The sequence below is a fragment of the Salvia miltiorrhiza genome, chromosome 8, assembly GCF_028751815.1.
Source record: "Salvia miltiorrhiza cultivar Shanhuang (shh) chromosome 8, IMPLAD_Smil_shh, whole genome shotgun sequence".
Classification (NCBI taxonomy): domain Eukaryota; kingdom Viridiplantae; phylum Streptophyta; class Magnoliopsida; order Lamiales; family Lamiaceae; genus Salvia; species Salvia miltiorrhiza.
The window spans coordinates 8,048,023-8,065,941 of record NC_080394.1 but is presented as its reverse complement, the minus strand read 5'-3'; the positions used below and the strand labels follow the sequence as shown (position 1 = coordinate 8,065,941).

Below are 17,919 nucleotides of genomic sequence, written 5' to 3'. Positions count from 1 at the left end.
TAAAAAAAAAACACCCATCATTGTTCTTCACCACTCGATCGAGTACTTGATGGTGAATGCCATCGAGTAGTGAAGAACAATCTACAATTTTACTATTTTGCTCGTGATTTGTAATGATATGAAGCGTTCTGTCGATCTTAAATAACGTGCTTGTGCTAAATTCAATGAAAAATAAACATATTAAGTGCATTTAGCTATTGCACTTGAGTAAATGATTGAAGTGTAGAATATCTACTACATAAGAGATAGTGTGGACTTTTATTTTGAAAATCAAATGATGTGACTCATGTTGAAATGAAAAATGTAATATCGACGATAATTATCATATATCGTGTTTTACAAATAATTATGTAACATCGATTATAATCTAAACAATTACAATAATTTGTTATTGTTCTTCTCTACTCGATGGTGCCATCGAGTACTCCATCGAATAGTGAAAAATAATTATAATTTTTTAATGAAAAAATAACAATGTAACATTGTTTGTAATTTAAATAATTACAAAAAACTGTTAGTGTGAACAATAATAGTTTTTTATGGAAAAATAATTATGTAACATAGTTTATAATCTAAACAATTATAAACAAAATTTATTGTTCTTCTCTATTCGATGGTGTACTCGGTGGTGCCATCGAGTACACCATCGAGTAATGAAGATCAGTGATAATTTTTTTTATGGTAAAATAATTATATAACATCGTTTATAATCTAAATAATTACAAAAATTGTTATTATAACTCAACCTTCCAGTGATTCAAGACAATGTGTATAGTCACCCAATGACATTCAACATTGCAAATTGCAATGACCTATACATTACAAAATACATATTTAGCAAAAAAAAAAAAAAGACAAGATAACAATATTCTGGCGAGTACACCATCGTGTACTCGATCGTGTACTCCACCGAGTAGTGGGCGCGAGCTTCGACAGGTTGGACGGCGGCGGCGGGGCTTCAAACCTGTTCAACAATGGTGAATGTCGCCTCTTCGGGGATGTCCGACGTTCCTTGAGTTAATAAATGGCGAGTGCGCTTGCGTGTGAGGTAGAGCTTATCCCTCACATCACCGAGAATGACACGATAGGGCTCGCTAACCGGGATTGTATTCCAAAATTCTGCATCGTAAGAAAGATTAATCCGCCAATAATAGATGATGAAAAATGTGAGCAGATAGACCTACTAGATTTGGAGGTTACCTATGAAATGTTTTGCATCTCTCTTGGAAGACCTGTGGAGTTCATCAGCTCGGACACGAAGCTCTTCGGCGGTTGGGTGAAAGCTTTGGGACGGGGCGGGGCGGGGCGGGGCTGGGCTTCGACTGCAGCGGCAACGGGGCAGGGCAGGGCTGGCCGGCGGCGTTCAGGCTGTGACGGCGTACTGGACAGGTCGCGCGATAGGAGTCGGCTGGGCGTTCTAGCGCACGGGGTGGAGCTGCGGCGGCGGCGACGGGGGCTGGCCGGATTTTTTGTTTTTTTAAGAGAAGATCGAATTCAATTTTGAGAGAGAGAGAGATTAAGAGGATTTATTTGAATTTCTATTTTGTGGGACAAAAATAAGTAAGGGTATAATAGTATTTTCAAAAAAAAATGGCTATAGAACTTGTATATTAGAAACTAGGGCTATATAACTTGTATATTTATGAAGTAAGGCTATAAAAAGATTTGCCTCATATATTATACTATGTGGTCCTATAATTGTCTTATAATTTGTGCTCGTTAAGATTCTACCACAAGATCATGATCTTACAAATACTTTATAGATTAAATGCAAATATTTTATACATTAATGGGAAGTGGTTTGTGATTTGTATGTTAAGTAAAAAAATTATTTAATCATACGTGATCCAATAAACTAAAATTGCATAACATTGACTTATCAAAAAAAAGAAAAATCATAACACTGAACATGATACATATATAGCAATTTGAAAATGAAATAAAATATGGTCAGGTCAGCCATATTAAAAATTGGGATCCGATGTCACAATTCGTCCCATTGCCATCAAGTCAGTGTCTCATTCGACGTTCAAATTTGATTTAGATACAACTAATAGTACTATTAATATCAAATTAGATATAGATTTAAAATAAAAAAAATGAATGATAGTAAAATTGTTCTGATTATTTTATCCGTGTGTACGCAATCAGGCAATTTCGTCGGCTTCTGTTTCCAATTTATACCTTCACCCAATTAATAAATGAAGAAAATAACTGAAAAAATTGAAAGAAAAATAAAAAGTCTGTAGCCGCGCTCGATCTTTGCGGCTCTTTCGATCTTCGAAGGATTAGGGTTTTCAATCTCCACTGCTCATCTTTTGCCCCAATTTCTCCCGCATCCCTCGTTTAAAATTTGAGCTAAATCCTCAAATTTCATGCCTGGATTCGATTTTTGAGCTCACAGATCTACTCAGCTCGCTCTATTTATCATTTGCTTAGCCATCCGTCTCCACCCATAGCAACACGGCCGCGCAGACGCCATGTTCTGGAAGCTCACTGCTATGTCCGCCTCATCTCCTGTAAGTAAAGAGGGAAGTTGTTCTTTAGTTTGCATATACTTTTTCGCTATCGAGTTAATCAACGATTAAGTCACTAAATTTTGTGTTTTAGTAGTTTTGAGCTTGAATTTAGTTCTGAGAAACTTGACGTCATGTTTTGCTTAGAATAGCTATGGAATTATTATTTTTCTGAAAATTTGTTCTACATTTCGCGATTTTAGTAAGAGCAGTTGGTGCTTTTATGTCGGGACCTGTATAGAATTTTCTGGTTGTGCACTGGAGCTACATATTTTCTGGTATTTTGCTGCTGATTGAACTCTGCAATTGCTGGTTGTGATTTCATGAGAACATGCTTGAAGCTGCAGCTTGTACTTTTAGTTTGTGGAACGTAGTGGGGAAGGAAATGACATATGTTTTAGATATTTCTTATTGTTTTGATTGGTAGATTGTTTGATATAATGTCATCCACAGCCTAGGTTACGGCTAGCCTAACATATAGAGATATGCTTGCACATTGGCCTATCTCCCGTATGCTTCTCTTTAGCGCGGGGCTACTCATCAGTAATTTTCTAGTTACTCTGTCATGGTTGACGCTAATTTCTGATCTGATGTTGGCTCATGTTGTGTTCAGGTTGAGGCTGTGCTGGATAAGGAAAATTTTACTTTGGAAGAACTTTTGGATGAAGAAGAGATAATCCAAGAATGCAAAGCATTGAATAGCCGTCTTATTAATTTGTATGATCGGTTGACTGTTTCTTTTGGCATTTTCTAATCTATAAAAAGAATTTTAGATTTCCTTTTATGTGGAAATAATCATGAAATCATAATCTTTAGATTTCTTGGTTGTCTTCTTAAGTTGTTAAGTAATTCATTTCAGTTTGAGGGATAGGGCTCAGGTGGAGCAGCTACTGCACTATATTGTTGAGGAGCCTCCTGAAGATGCAGATAGCAAACGAACTTTTAAGTAAGTCAATGTTGTTAGAAATCAATCATATTGTCTGAAGATTTTTCTCGGTTCCAATAATTTACTACAAAAATGACCATGAATGAACTAGTCCTTTTGGAAGATTTTATTTGTTTTTTAACCTCGTTTTCACTATGCAGGTTTCCTTTCATTGCCTGTGAAATTTTTACGTGTGAAATTGATGTCATCTTGAAGACTTTGGTGGATGAGGAAGAGGTGCGATCATGCTATTGTTCTACTGAGAAGTGCATGCATGCTGGTTTCAATTTTTTGGCTCACCTTATTGTTTAACTGAATTATCTGTCTTGCAGCTTATGAATTTACTCTTCTCTTTTCTGGAACCAGACCGTTACCATAGTGCACTGTTGGCTGGGTATTTTAGTAAGGTTTGATTGATTATTCTTGTATAATATTTTTTGACCAGTTGATTATAGCAAATTACTTGTTAACTGCATGGTGCATTTCAGGTTGTGGTATGTTTAATGCTGCGGAAGACCGTTCCTCTAATGAATTATGTTAAGGTGATCTTCATATTACTCGTTCCTCTGTGTATTATTCTTAATTGACTGAGTCTTAATGGCTAAGTGAATATGCTATTACATATTTATGAAAATGTGGAGCTGAGAAATGTTTGGAGTTAAGGAGGTTATTTATTTCTTTAGTTTTGCTGGGATGCTAAATACATTGATCGGTAAAGATGTAAAAGTTTCGTCTGATACTTTGTGAAGCATGTCTTCGTTTAATAATTGGAAGAAATGTTTCTAATATGAGCATTTCTAATTCATTCTGATATCACTTGCGTCAGGCTCATCAAGATGTATTTAGGCAGCTGGTTGATTTGATTGGTATCACATCCATAATGGAGGTTGGTCTTGAACTGTTTGCTTCTTATACATCCAATAGGGCTATCTTATTACCACTGTATTTGGTTGATTCTAGATTCTTATTTGGTTTTTCATCAGGTCTTGGTGCGACTTGTAGGTGGAGATGACCATCTCTACCCAAATTCTTTGGATGTGATGCAGTGGTTGGCTGACAGCAATTTGTTAGAAATGATTGTCGATAAACTTAATGACTCAGTAAGTGGATGTTTGAAGAACCTGTGGCTTTTCTCCTAGGAATCATCACAATTGATGTAGTTGTCTAGTTTTAATGGCTAGGTGAATGGTGTATTCATACATTTCGCTAACTGTTGTATTTCACGCAGTTATCTGCATATTTTTACTATTGAGTACAAATATACACATTCCAGGACTGTTCTGGATTGCCCTACCTCTGCTTCTCCACACCTCAAGCTGTTGCTACTTAATGTTATCTGAATATGCTATAACAAAATTGTATTGCCAATTTTTGGTTGTTAGCACGATATAATGCCGATGCTTGATTGTGTTTGATTAAGTTTGTATGGTCTTCTATGCATGTACTTGCCGATGGAACTGCTACTATGTGTTGTTAATACTAATCTGCTATTTATCAGGGATTGGTTGTTAAAGTAATATAATGAGGAACTTCATAGGTGTCCATTGCTTGTGCTGTCATGCATCTTGGGACGATGAAACTATCCTGTATCTTCATTCTTAAATTGTAACTTGGATTTCACTCAGGTTTTTCATTCTTCCAGATCTTAACATGGCTTTTTCTGAGATTGAAAATATGGACTTAAGAGGACTAGGCTTTACTAATATCATATTTGGCTGGTTTAGCTTGTAAGTTTGAGGATTGTTTGCTTAGCGCTCACTTCAAATAATGACTCTCAGCCCTGTTTGTGCTATCTGAAAAATACCGTTTTCTTTGCCATCCAGAATCCCCCTGAAGTACATGCTAATGCAGCAGAAACATTATGCGCTATAACCAGGAACGTGCCATCTCCTCTGGCCACTAAACTATCGAGTCCAGGGTTCGTAACTGTCTAATATATTTTGTTTTAACTATGGACATTTCTGTGAATATGTATAATCTCACCAACTTTCCCTAATATGCAGCTTCGTGGGTAGAATATTTGGTCATGCACTTGAAGACTCCCATTCAAAATCTGCCCTTGTCAACTCTCTGTCTGTTTGTATTTCACTATTGGATCCAAAAAGATCAATGCCTTCACCAGTATTTTACTCTTTCAGAAGTCAACATGTGTATGAACCACCAGTGCATGTCAATCCTGATACAGTTGGTGCTATGCTTCCAAAACTAGGTATCTAGCTGCAAATTGTTGTTAAAATCATAAAATACCTTTGGTATAATATTGTGCTTGAGGGGAAAAGGACCTGAATATAGCTCATTTGTAGTTGCCTCTTGCACTCTTGAACAACTAGATTTTTCTGAAGCCACTATTTTTAGCTTCTTCTGTTGTTGTCTATATGTCACCATGGTTTCTGATTTCCTAAAACTGCATTTATAAGCCGGGATGTCTTTTGTGTTCAGGAGAGCTCCTGGTGCTTTTGAATGTTTCATCCGATGAGAAGGTTTTACCGGTGACATATGGTGAATTGAGGCCTCCTCTTGGAAAGCATCGATTAAAGGTTAGTTAACATGCTATTGTGACATTCACGTTAGCTCCTCTTCCCTAGCCTGCATTTTAACCACACTAGATAAGGATAATTCAAAAGTTGTGTGATTCTAATTCTACTTTTAAGTGCACTAATTAGTTTTAAGTATAGGAGCCAACGTAATATTATTGTGGTGTGGGGGTAACAAACCAATATTACTGCTATTGTACAAGAACTCAATATTATCTTGATGTCCGGACTCTAGTTTTCTAATTCTTTTTAACATTAATATAATACCCCTAAGATATAATGTGCACAATTCATTTGGAAATGTAGGAAAAAGTCATATACTTTGCTATTGGTGTAACTCTGCTTCTGTCCTCAACTTTAGTGTTACTGTGGTACCTGATTTCAGGTTGTGGAATTCCTTGCTGTGCTGCTAAAAACTGGCAATGAAGTGGCAGAGCAGGAATTGGTCAGCTCTGGGACAATTCACAGAGTCCTTGATCTCTTTTTTGAGTAAGAGTTTTGATGTTCCACTACTTAGCTTATCCTTTTTAGTTATATTATGTTTAGCAGCAAAGTACGGCCTTAATTAATGCCTTAATGGAGCTTAGTGTCTCTACATTGGAAGGTATACTGCCTTATCCCTTCTCCAATGATCCTATTTTTCTGGTTCAGGTACCCCTACAATAATGCTTTACATCATCACGTGGAGAGCATATTATATTCATGCTTGGAAAGCAAAAGTAGTACCATTGTTGATCATCTTCTTGTGGACTGTAATCTGGTAGCTAAGATTCTTCAAGCAGAGAAAAATTCGACACTTGGTGAACTTAATCAGGTAATTTTTCCCAAATTGTTTCTTGTTGTTCATGCATACTTGTCTCGTGTATATTATTCTGTTTACTTCCACCTTTATGAAGGGGGAATTGAAGTTGGCACCTGCATTCTAGAACTAGAAAGCTGAGAAATGCAAGTACTGTAGTTCAGGAAGCTACAGAGTATAATCTGTATATGATGCATTTTATTCAACTATATGGATATCATGATCTTCTCTAACTTTTGCATTCTGTTTAATATGATTAATAGATGTGAACTACCATGGAGCTTCTGCTTACCATCTCTCTTTCTATTCTTCTGTGAGTTTTGACTTATAGTTGTGGTTTAGCAGCCAACTCTGCCTGCTTCTGGAAGATCTGCTCCTCGAGCAGGATACTTTGGGCACTTGACACGTATATCAAATAAATTAATTCAGATGGGGAATATTGAAATTCAAAAGCATCTTCAGGTTAGTTACACGCTCAGAATTTCTCCAATATTCATGGCATGTTCCTGCTTCTTAGATCTATATCTTAGGTTAACAGATTTTTTATTAAAGATCTTTGATTTTAGTTTAGTAAGGTAGTATGTAAACTTATTTGCTATGTTTCTGAATTTGGTTATTGTAGGTTATGATATATTTTATATGCTTTTCAGGAAAACAGTGAGTGGAATGAGTGGCAGACTACTATCTTACAGGAGCGTAACATAGTCGAGAATGTTTACCGGTGGGCTTGTGGGTATGCATTCTCTCCTTTCTCTCCCAATGACCCTGAACAAATTGTGATGGTTGCTGGTGTTTATTATCTTATTACTACCAAAGTTAAACGTGAAAAGAATTTATGCACTTTAGTCTTGAATGAACTTGTTGAGGAGTCAACGGAGGAAGCTTATAATTACAATACAATAGTAGCTTTTTACTTACCTGCCTCTGATATTGATTTTAGCAGATTAGCTGTGGTTGAGGGTGTGGGCGGTATTTAATTTTATCTTTCAATCACTATATATTGTTCATTAATATTGGGGTTACTGCAAGTCCCTTCTATCTCTCTGCATGGCAAGTTTTCTTGGCCCTATTAGACTGTAGTCCTGAGAATTATAATTCTCTCTTCTTTGCAGCCGGCCAACTGCACTTCAAGACAGGACCAGGGATAGTGACGAGGAAGATGTTCATGACAGGGACTATGATGTTGCAGCTTTGGCAAATAACTTGAGCCAAGCATTTAGATACAGCATATATGATAATGATGATGCTGAGGTAATGTAAACAATTGGTATAAAGAAACCTGTATTTGACTTTCTCCATGCATGACTACAATAAATCTTTCTCCGAACATGAAACAGCTGTATAAGTTATTCATCATTAATTACTGCCAAGTGCCAATCATTTAGATAGAGCATATATGACAACTTTTTCCAAGCATGAAGATATCTATTGAGGTGTGTATTCATTGTGCAGGGTAATGTATCTCTTGATCGTGATGATGAGGTAATTTGGCCTCCTATTTTCCTTGCCCTTTATTTGCTTAAGTTGAAATTCAATGTTGTTTTAATTCATACCTTTACTCTGAAGAACAACCATGGTGGATTTTTTAGCCATATTGATCCTTATGGTATTGCCTGAGTATTGACTCATGAAATTGATGAAATTTCTAGGATGTTTACTTTGATGACGAGTCCGCAGAAGTTGTAATTTCATCCTTAAGGTTGGGTGACGACCATGGGAGGTGAGTTCTGTTAGTTCACTTTTTTAAATAACATTAGGTGTACAAATTTAGTAGTGAGACTTCTAGGGTCTGTTGGTATTCTGACGGGGGAGTCCTCAAATTTAACTTTGATACTGGTACAGAGTAAGGGTTAGTAGTTTAATATTTCCCTAGCAGGATGTCAGAGGGCAAAAAACAGGGAGCTTTGTTAGAATGGCTTCAAGAGTCTAGGCGTATCTCATTGTTGTGTGATGTTGCTTTTTGTTTCTATGCAGCAGTTTGTTCACAAATTCCAACTGGTTTGCGTTCCAAGATGACAGATCTGGTGGTAATGAAGCTACCGGCACCTCATCTTCTGATGCGCTAGACAATCTTAAGTTGAATGGTACATCAAATGGTGGTGACAGCAGCGCTGATGATGAGGTAGTGGTTGGAGAGATTGAGGAATTATCCGCAAGTAAAACTTCTAGCAATGGCTCATCTGCTGCCACAAATCCTTTTGTTGATGAGTTCATTGCGAACAACTCCAGTGTTGGTGACTCAGTGAATGAGAAAACTGGTGCCTCCAACGACCTGGGTTTCTTTAATTTTGAGGCACCAGAAAATGACGATCCATTTGAAGACAGGCCAATGCCTGAATGGGTAGCATGGGGTGAAGTTTCAGATCTTCAAGTTGGTGGGTCTAGCCTGAACCCCTTTGAAGACGAAGGTGGCATGGCAGACAACAATGTGCATTCTGTAGAGGCGAGTAATGCTTCGTTTAGTACCACTTCAAGTGGAGGCTCCCTACCAAATGGGACATCCAGTTCTGCTGATTCCTGCAACGACTCAGATATGCCCGATTCTAGTCAGAGGAGTGTTGTTGCGCCTTGTTTGTTTGAAGAGGATGTTGAGTTTATTGGCGTAGAGTTAGAGGGTACAGAAAAGGCTATGGAGCATGCTCTGAAGGAAGGAATTGTAGGAGAAGCGGGGCCGCTAAAAAGGAATATCATACCAAATAGCCTAGAGGAGTCAGATGATGGCGGTGCTGGTATGAAGAAGGAATTCAATGACGCCAATTATTGGAGAGTTGATCAGGAAGTTGCAGTGTCAGAATAAACTAGAATCAACCTCCATGGTGGTGCGTGCCGTGGAGGATTATGCAGCTGACATATGTACAGTAGTACGGTATGTTCTTGTTTGATTAAATGGGATGTTAGTTGTTGTGTCTCATTATTTATTTCAGGGTTGCTTCAGTTTTGTCCAAGTTATTTTGGGGGCATTCTCCCCCCGTCTTTTCATTAAGACGTTCACATTTGCTGACAATGAAGAGACCATTAGTTGTGTAAGATGAAATATCAAGTGATGTTTTCACTTTATAGAATGCGTTGAGTTGGTTAATAGTAATACTCCTTCCCTCCCAGCTTTTAATATTCAATTTTTCTTTTTTGGCCGCCTCATATTTTAGTATTCATTTTTATTTTTAATAAAAGTAGATGATATTCTTACTCCACTTTACTTATTTGAATACTCATAAAATGTGGGACTTTTATTTTACTCATAACACATTCAATTACTTTATTAAAATTCGTGTTATTTTCAAAGTTGGGATAGAGAGACCGAGAGAGTATTACATTTTTTGCACGTGTACGTAATTCAGCAGTTGGAAACCGCCGCCGCCTTTTTGTAGGTTGAAATCATGTGAAAGCACAAAAAGAGAAGACGATCACGATCTCTCTTTCCTTTCCATGAGAGATCCAAACTATTCTCTGACCAAAGATTCGTTTCATACTTAAACTCAGATCCAACATAATTAAAATCCTTAATGAAGGTGGAAATGAGTTGTAAAACGTACGTGAAATTTCTTATTCATTTTTTATTTTTTCTATTGTAATTCCACATCAGCCTTTAATAAGCCTAGTTAGATTTTCATTTGCTCAAAGAGAGTCGGATGTTATATTAGTAGTATAATTTTTAGATAGCTTGTTATGTGCAACTTCTGTGATTTGGATCGTTTTGATATAATGGTATATTTTCTTTAAAACTATTTCTCCCATTTAAATGTTTATATTTTTCCTCCAGTCAGAATCTCAGGTCAGGACACAAAAACTCAATTATTAATTTCATCATTCCAAAATATTATCATAAAAGCTTGTACCACTCCATCCACACAAATTATACTTTGAGGGTGTGTTTGCTTTGAGCTACAAGAGAGGGATAACCTACATTTATCACTTTATACTTTGTTTGTTTTGATGTATAAAAAAATTTAGGCAGATTGTATAATTTTATACCTAAGAGAGTGGATAAATATATTATCCTTCAAACTAAATACTAAGTAAGATATAACAAATATAGTCTCCACTTTAAGTAATAAGTTTATACCTCATTATATTATCCCTTCATTTAAATGGATAAAAAACAAACACACCCTGAGTGTATATTGTAATCTTTCTATGTCTATATAGTAATAACAATTGCGGACTGTTCCGTTTAAAAAAAAATAAAAAATGATTGCGAACTGTTTGATATAGTAACTTCAGATCAAGTTTTCTACTATCCGTTTCTAGATAGTAAATGTTCAATTATTAATTATATCTTCTTAAAAAAAATTAATTATATCACTAATTAATTTAGTTATTTCTAATTATAGTACTCCATCTGTTTCACAAGAGTGTGCATCACTTTTGATATCACATATTTTAATAAAATATTAAATGAGTGTATTAGGAGTTGAAAAGGTAATTCATTTTATTACTAAAATAAGAATAAAAATTAAGGAGTTATTGGTGGGGTAGTATTCAAAAATGACAAATACATATTTTTGTGGGACGTTTCAAAATAAAAATAAAAACACACTTTTATGAAACGGAGGGAACATTATTTATGATAGTACTTTAATTTTCCTCTAAACTAATCTAATTAGTTAACAGGAATTGTGATGTTAACATACAATTAACAATTCCTAATTTTAAACAACTCAGAAAATTAATCTATTTTATGCTTTTCTTTTGAAAGCTCTGCGTTCTCTTTTGTAGGTGGAGAACATCGAGAAGTGGATTGGGCTCGTGAAAGATGATTTGATGATTCCTTCTTCCGTCCAGGACTTATCCTATCATTCTTGAGGTCTTAGGCGAAAAGAAAAAAAAGCACCCTAAAACATGAAGCTTTGAGAATTTTATGACAAATTTGTGATAATTATACAATGATAACATTAATTATAAAGTGTAATAAATTATAAACAATGATCAATAATTTTTGAAATAACTTAGATTTTTCAGTATTTTGAAAGACAAAATTTTCAATAATTCTTTCAAGATCGAATTATTTTAATATCACATATTCAATGCATAAAATCGTTAATAAATTTAACTTTTCTTGTGACATAGTAAAACACATACTACATGATTATCAATTTAGTTTTGTAGATGAAAATAGTATATTAAAAAAAAAAAAAAGGTGTGTGCATATATTCTCGCTAGTGTCGGTTTATCTAGACCGTCCGCGTAGAATCCAATTAGAATTTAAATACTCGTAAGTAGGAAGAAAAGGGGGCAGAAATCCACATTTTAGGGTTTGCAGAGGAACTGAAACATGATTGAGGTGGTGTTGAACGATCGGCTGGGGAAGAAGGTTCGGGTGAAATGCAACGACGACGACACGATTGGCGACCTGAAGAAGCTGGTGGCGGCTCAGACGGGAACGCGCGCTGACAAGATCAGAATCCAGAAATGGTACACCGTCTATAAGGACCACATCACCCTAAAGGACTACGAGATCCACGACGGCATGGGCCTCGAGCTCTACTACAACTAGTCCCCAATCCTCACTACAATAATCCCTCCGGTAATCCGCTTTTCTCACTTTCTTGCTGTTGATTCGATTCAGGATTTCTATGGCGACTTTCCTGTTTGTGGTTTGGTTTTTACTGCGTTGATTCTGTCTACTGTTTTGGGCTTGTAGATGCGAAACGCAGGCGTAGTTCACTAGATACAGTATCTTCTGTTTTCGTGTGTGTGTTGGAATTGTGGAAGCCTATGGAGCTTAGGTTAGGTTAAATCTTTTCAATCAATGCATATAATTTGTAATTCGAGTCTTACCTCGCGTTCTTTCTGAAACTACCTGTTTGTATAGCCAAGTTGAGTCCAATTGAAGAGGAGACTGTATCTAGCGTTTGACTTATCTGTATAGCCAATGGAGTTGGGTCTCAAATTGGAAGTTTAATGCGTGCCTTGCCTATGTTGGGTTATTGTGACTTATCTGTATACAATCAAGTAGTTTGGCCTGCTTTGCAACATATCATCTGTTGTCTACTAATACCAAATCATTATGTCTTTCTTTGAAATCACATGTTCATGGGCATCGTAGTGATGTCCAATGCCAAAAGGACACAATTAACCGTGTGGGTACATCACCCCTGTTTTTTTCACTCTCTGAATTAAGTGCCTCTGCATGCCAACCATTTTTCTTTTTGTAATCCATGTTCAGAAATGCTTTATGAGGCAAGAATGCATGAACCTTTTAGTAGTGTTCTGTTCTCCTTTTAACGCTTTCGGAATGATATTTTAACTAGTGTAATTCTTACAACCAATCACGTTATTATTGGTCGTAATCCCACAATCTAAAAATCTAAACTTTAAATTAAAAAGTCCCCGAATGCTGATTTTCTATGGATGAGATGAGCTTAAATGCCCAGTTTGCTAAATTATTACTTGAGCAAACGATTATTGCTCAGTTATTTTCTTTATTGTACGGCATGATTTCAGATGCTCATTCTCTTTGTGTTCGATGCCTGCAGGATGGTCGGGGATGATGGACATATATATATGTATCCAGCTGTCCACTTGAAGAATGAATGGAGATCATCATCGTGTATATTTTCCTGAACTTTTGAGGGCACTGCTCTTTATAAAAATGTATAAATTGATGACCATCTCAGGTATCTTATCGCGCAGGTATTGCACTTGAATACCATTTATTTGATCAAGATTTAATATGACTAGTTTGGTATCTTCTGCTGTTAGTACCATAAGTGACATTTGAGATTGGTGTGTTAGTTTTCATTATTAAGGATTTTCTCTTCCTTGTTTCTGCCATTTTATTAACTGTAGGCAATCAAGCCTTTCCAGTCAAACTGTGAGTAGTTATACCTTTGTTTCAGTAGCAGTAGATAATTTTGCTTGCAATTAGAAACTATTTGATGTTCCTTTTAGTTTTAGAGGGTGTTAGGCTAATGCTTATAAGCTACTGACTAGAATTTATTACTACTTTTTAGCTTATAAGTTTAATTATTCAAATACTTTGATAACTTATAAAGTCTTGAGACATATCTTATAAGCTTTTAGAATATCGTATGAGCTATTGGAATTTATAAGTTTTCTAAGATAATGTTAGTCACATTCCCTCTTAGACTCTCAGTAATGTCCAAGACAAGAAGTTTATTTCGGCCACTGGTTGTTTGATGTGCATCGACAGATCTTTTGTTTTCGTTTTTTCAAGTTCAATTTCAAGCTTTTTTTTTGTTTTTTGAGATGCTAAAGTGATAATTCCTTGACGACCAATTTTATTTCCGGGCCTGAAATAGCCCAATGCTAGTGTATTTAATTTGAATTATGGAAAATGGTCTAACTACTTTTTGGTAGGGGCTCCAAACATTTATTTGTAAGATTATTGAAAATAAAAACACTAGGTTTAGAAAGTAGGTGTAGTTTAGAAATAAAATGCATTGATGATCGTTAACTATTTTGTGAGGTTAGTCTTAGTCCTTAGATTATTAAATCACTTTACCATATTCAGGCACTGCAACTTTTGAAAATGGAGCAACATTATTCCTCACTACCCATCTGGTTTTTAACAAAATAACGACTGTTAATTTGGTAGTGATCTATAGGGCTAATGTGCATTTATTTCCTGACAACATTAGAACTGTACTCAATAATGTCTCTAAAATAATGTGTGTTATTTTAATGTCTCTAAAATAATGTGTGTTATTTTAATGTCTCACAACGATCCTGAAGAATCATTGTCCGAACAATCTCATTTTGTCAGTGAAGCAAATATATTTCTTTAAATATCAAATGGTTGAGATTCAAACTTATAAATTTAAGCGGGTTTGGTTTCTAAGAGAATAAGTTAAAATGACTAACTTCTTTGAAGGATGACTAGAATGGTGTTAAGCTTAAGAACCCGAACAATTTTTGGTGGAACAACGATAGAATACATGGAACAAACTGAATAAATCAAACAGGAAGTCTTATTCCAACATAACAATGATGTATATATATATATATATATATATATATATATATATATATATATATATACTTTTCAAAGAAATACTCATTTTTCCGAAGAAGTTAGAAACACTTCATCTTTTTTTTTAGAAATTAGAAACACTTCGATCATCGAGTGTACATTAACAACCCAAAAAAGCACAAATTTATGGATATACTTATTTGTTTAGATGAACATAAATGTAACAACTACTCCATTAACTAAGGTTCATAATATTAAGCAAGTCTGGTCAGATTCGAAATCCTACTCGGATAAAATTTGGGCCAACTGAGCTTAGTACATGGTGAGGCCGCACACACTGGAGCTAATTTTGTGTCATATTAAATGATGCAATCACTTTACAGTTTACATGTAAACTTTATATTTTACAAATGGAACAAAAATTATTCAAAACCTAACCAAAATATTCCAAGTGTACATTTTCCCAATAAAATTCGACACGACAAAATTGAAGAGTACGCCACGTTTTCATATATTTTTCCTTAGAATGAAAAATATTTTCCTCTTTTTGAATTAATTTTTTTATTCTCTTGTGATTAAAACTCATAGTATAATTTTGAAATTGCGCAAATAGAGGTGACACACATTTCAACTCTAGGTGTAGAAAGTCAAATTGTCAATATAAGGCAGCAGTAAATAATGAAGCAGTTTGCTTCTCAAAATAATAAAAAAAAAATAGAAAAAGGGCGTTAAATTGAGGGGGCGAGATGTAAGGCGATACGATATTTTGGCGTTGTTAGTTTAGTTTGAGGCGACAGGAAAGGCATAGGCAAATGGCAAATGAATCGTGGGCGTACACGTAAGATCGAGATGGGCAGTGCAGAAGGGTTCATTTTAAATAAGGGATGGGTCCACCGCACGGATGATTGACGTCATCATATCTCTGTCGCTATTGGTTCCCATTGGCCCCACTCCTTCCCTCCACTACTACGGGACAAAACCCAAACATTATCCTTTTTTTTTTATAAATATACTATTACATCTATCTAACTAATTCACCTTTCTACTGTTTCTTTGCGTGTCTGCTCTCTCTTTCTCTTTGTTTTATTACATTGGAATATACGTAAAGAGTTCGACTTAGAGAAATGTTTGTGAGATATAATAATTATTTAGAATATTTATCGTGAAAAAATTGTCCATATTAATATGGTTAAATAGAATGTGGATAAATAAGTATAAATTATAAGAATAAAATTATTCAAATTATATATAGAATAGTATTCAGAAATATGATGTGCATAAAGTTGAGGGACATATATAATATTATGTTTTCGATCATAAGCTCTGACAAGTCACAAGCTATGCTTAAGGATTGATTTTCTTGACCATTACCTCAGTTCACTCATTATAGTGTATACATACCATAGAAAAATTTATGTGCAAAAAAATAGTTTAAGATATCATGGAAAAATAGGTCGAAAAGAGGATGCAAAAAGTTGTCTAAACAACTCCTAATGCATAAAAATGACAGAATTTACAAGGAAAAGGCTAATACTAGTACATGTTAAGAAAAATTTCGCTCTTTGGAATCAATCATAGTCCCGTTCATTCTTCAAGTTTCTCCGTTTTGCTATATTATACGTGCATAAATAGTTAATGGTGTTAATTTACATATTAATTATAGTCATCGTGTTTTTTTAATCCAATTATAGTCATCGTTAGCACATACTGATATTAATATATTAAATCACAATCCATATTTATTGGTCAAAATGAATAGCTTGCTAATCTCATATTTCCTTTAAAAAAAACTCGGCATATGTTGTACTTACAATATCGTTAAACATAGTGCTAATGCGCTATAATGAAACAATCGCAGAGTAAAGTTGAAATTATAAAAGCATCGTGAGTTTAACGATATTGTATTAAAACATGTGATAGTGACTTACATCGTTAATTTTGGGTTTTTGACTGAGGGAGCATATAAAAATATAATTCAATGTAGCTACTATAATGGCAAACTTGTATGTCGTTAATTTTGGGTTTTGATTGTGATGTTTGGTCGTGATTTACATCGTTATTTTTTTCGTTAAAAAAATGTACTCACTATGTTCCTCATTTTTATACCCCTTTGAGAATGACACATGTTTTAATAAAATGGTTGAGTGTATTGTGAATTGAATAATGATTTTAAAGTGATTAAAGTAAAGTAATGGTCCCACCTTTTATCGGATTGTATGAAATAATTTTACTAGAAATAAAAAATGGTAGACATACTAAAATGACAAAGGTCGTATGAAATTGGGGGACAAAGGGGTATATTTTTTTTTCGAGGCCATGGCTTGAAGACCTATGGTTGACGTACAAATACGGTGTCTACCGCAACGTTCTCGTAAAGCTCTACGACAATGTTGTTGGATCAGTACTCCCATTCCTCGTCCTCTTCACCGGGATTATAAATCCCCTATTTTGGGATCCAATAGCTGCCATTGACATGTTCAATCTATCTCCTTATGAAGTCGAGCTAATTATTTTAGATTCGGAGCGGGAGATGCGGTCCTCTTCTGGTTGGTGAACGTCACTGAACACCTATGACTAGATGACAGGATGTTGAACACACGTCGATCCCAACAGCTGTGACAACCAAGTCCAACTTTGTATTTGAGTACATACAACGACCCCAACAACGATCAATGGTAGAAAGCGGCGTCCACATCGGTGTCGAGAGGGTAAGAGAGTCCATTTAGTAATTTGGGGGGAGAAACAAAGAAAGATCAGCGACAAATATATGGTTTAGTGTCGTACAAAATAAATTTGTGCAAGTATGTGATATATACTAAATAAAATCATAGTTAGCGATGGATAACGATAATAATTTTAAAATCATAAAAATAAAGTTTATTAATTAATGAAATCCTTTGTAAATTAAAAAAAAAAAAAAGATAGAAACATTATTTACAATGGATTAATGAATGACATAAATTTATAAATAAGAGAAAAATAATTTAAGATCGATAGATTCCTTATTTTTAAAAAAAAATTAAAAATAAATTTTATTATTAAGATAGATTAATGAAGAAAATTTTAAAATAAAAAATAATTTAAAATTTATTAGCTAACGATTAATTACGTAATTTAAAAACAAAACATTTCTTTATTTTGAACAACAGTACCAACAGCTAGAATATATTATTTGAAAAAAAAAATATAAAAATGAAATTCTATGTTGCCAC

General features: G+C 34.9%; 2 protein-coding genes across 5 annotated transcripts; both read left to right on the top strand.

The window, feature by feature from the left end:
• The first annotated feature begins 2,157 nt into the window (after positions 1–2,157).
• LOC131000640 (uncharacterized) lies at positions 2,158–9,859 on the top strand. Of its 4 annotated transcripts, none has more exons than XM_057926646.1 (19): positions 2,158–2,519; positions 3,130–3,233; positions 3,376–3,462; positions 3,603–3,678; positions 3,774–3,848; positions 3,930–3,983; positions 4,268–4,327; positions 4,425–4,541; positions 5,265–5,359; positions 5,445–5,650; positions 5,881–5,978; positions 6,361–6,464; positions 6,627–6,789; positions 7,117–7,236; positions 7,425–7,507; positions 7,887–8,025; positions 8,227–8,256; positions 8,424–8,494; positions 8,749–9,859. In XM_057926646.1, the coding sequence occupies exons 1-19, from the start codon at positions 2,481–2,483 to the stop codon at positions 9,569–9,571; spliced, it is 2,544 nt and encodes an 847-aa protein (XP_057782629.1). In that variant the 5' UTR covers positions 2,158–2,480; the 3' UTR covers positions 9,572–9,859. The 4 variants fall into 4 exon arrangements, with proteins under 4 accessions (XP_057782629.1, XP_057782631.1, XP_057782630.1 ...); XM_057926648.1 differs by having other exon boundaries at positions 2,159–2,519; positions 7,120–7,236; XM_057926647.1 differs by having other exon boundaries at positions 2,159–2,519; positions 8,752–9,859.
• Positions 9,860–11,989: 2,130 nt separating this feature from the next.
• Positions 11,990–13,462, top strand: LOC131000639 (ubiquitin-like protein 5). The gene is made up of 2 exons (XM_057926645.1): positions 11,990–12,298; positions 13,251–13,462. Exon 1 carries the CDS (start codon positions 12,047–12,049, stop codon positions 12,266–12,268), a length of 222 nt encoding a protein of 73 aa, XP_057782628.1. The 5' UTR covers positions 11,990–12,046; the 3' UTR covers positions 12,269–12,298; positions 13,251–13,462.
• Positions 13,463–17,919: the final 4,457 nt, after the last annotated feature.

Coding starts and splice junctions, on each gene's coding strand:
- LOC131000640 (XM_057926646.1), top strand. CDS start 2,481: ATGTTCTGGAAGCTCACTGCTATGTCCGCCTCATCTCCT. Junction 3,849..3,929: donor TGGCTGGGTATTTTAGTAAG/GTTTGATTGATT, acceptor GGTGCATTTCAG/GTTGTGGTATGTTTAATGCT. Junction 8,026..8,226: donor ATGATAATGATGATGCTGAG/GTAATGTAAACA, acceptor TTCATTGTGCAG/GGTAATGTATCTCTTGATCG.
- LOC131000639 (XM_057926645.1), top strand. CDS start 12,047: ATGATTGAGGTGGTGTTGAACGATCGGCTGGGGAAGAAGGTTCGGGTG.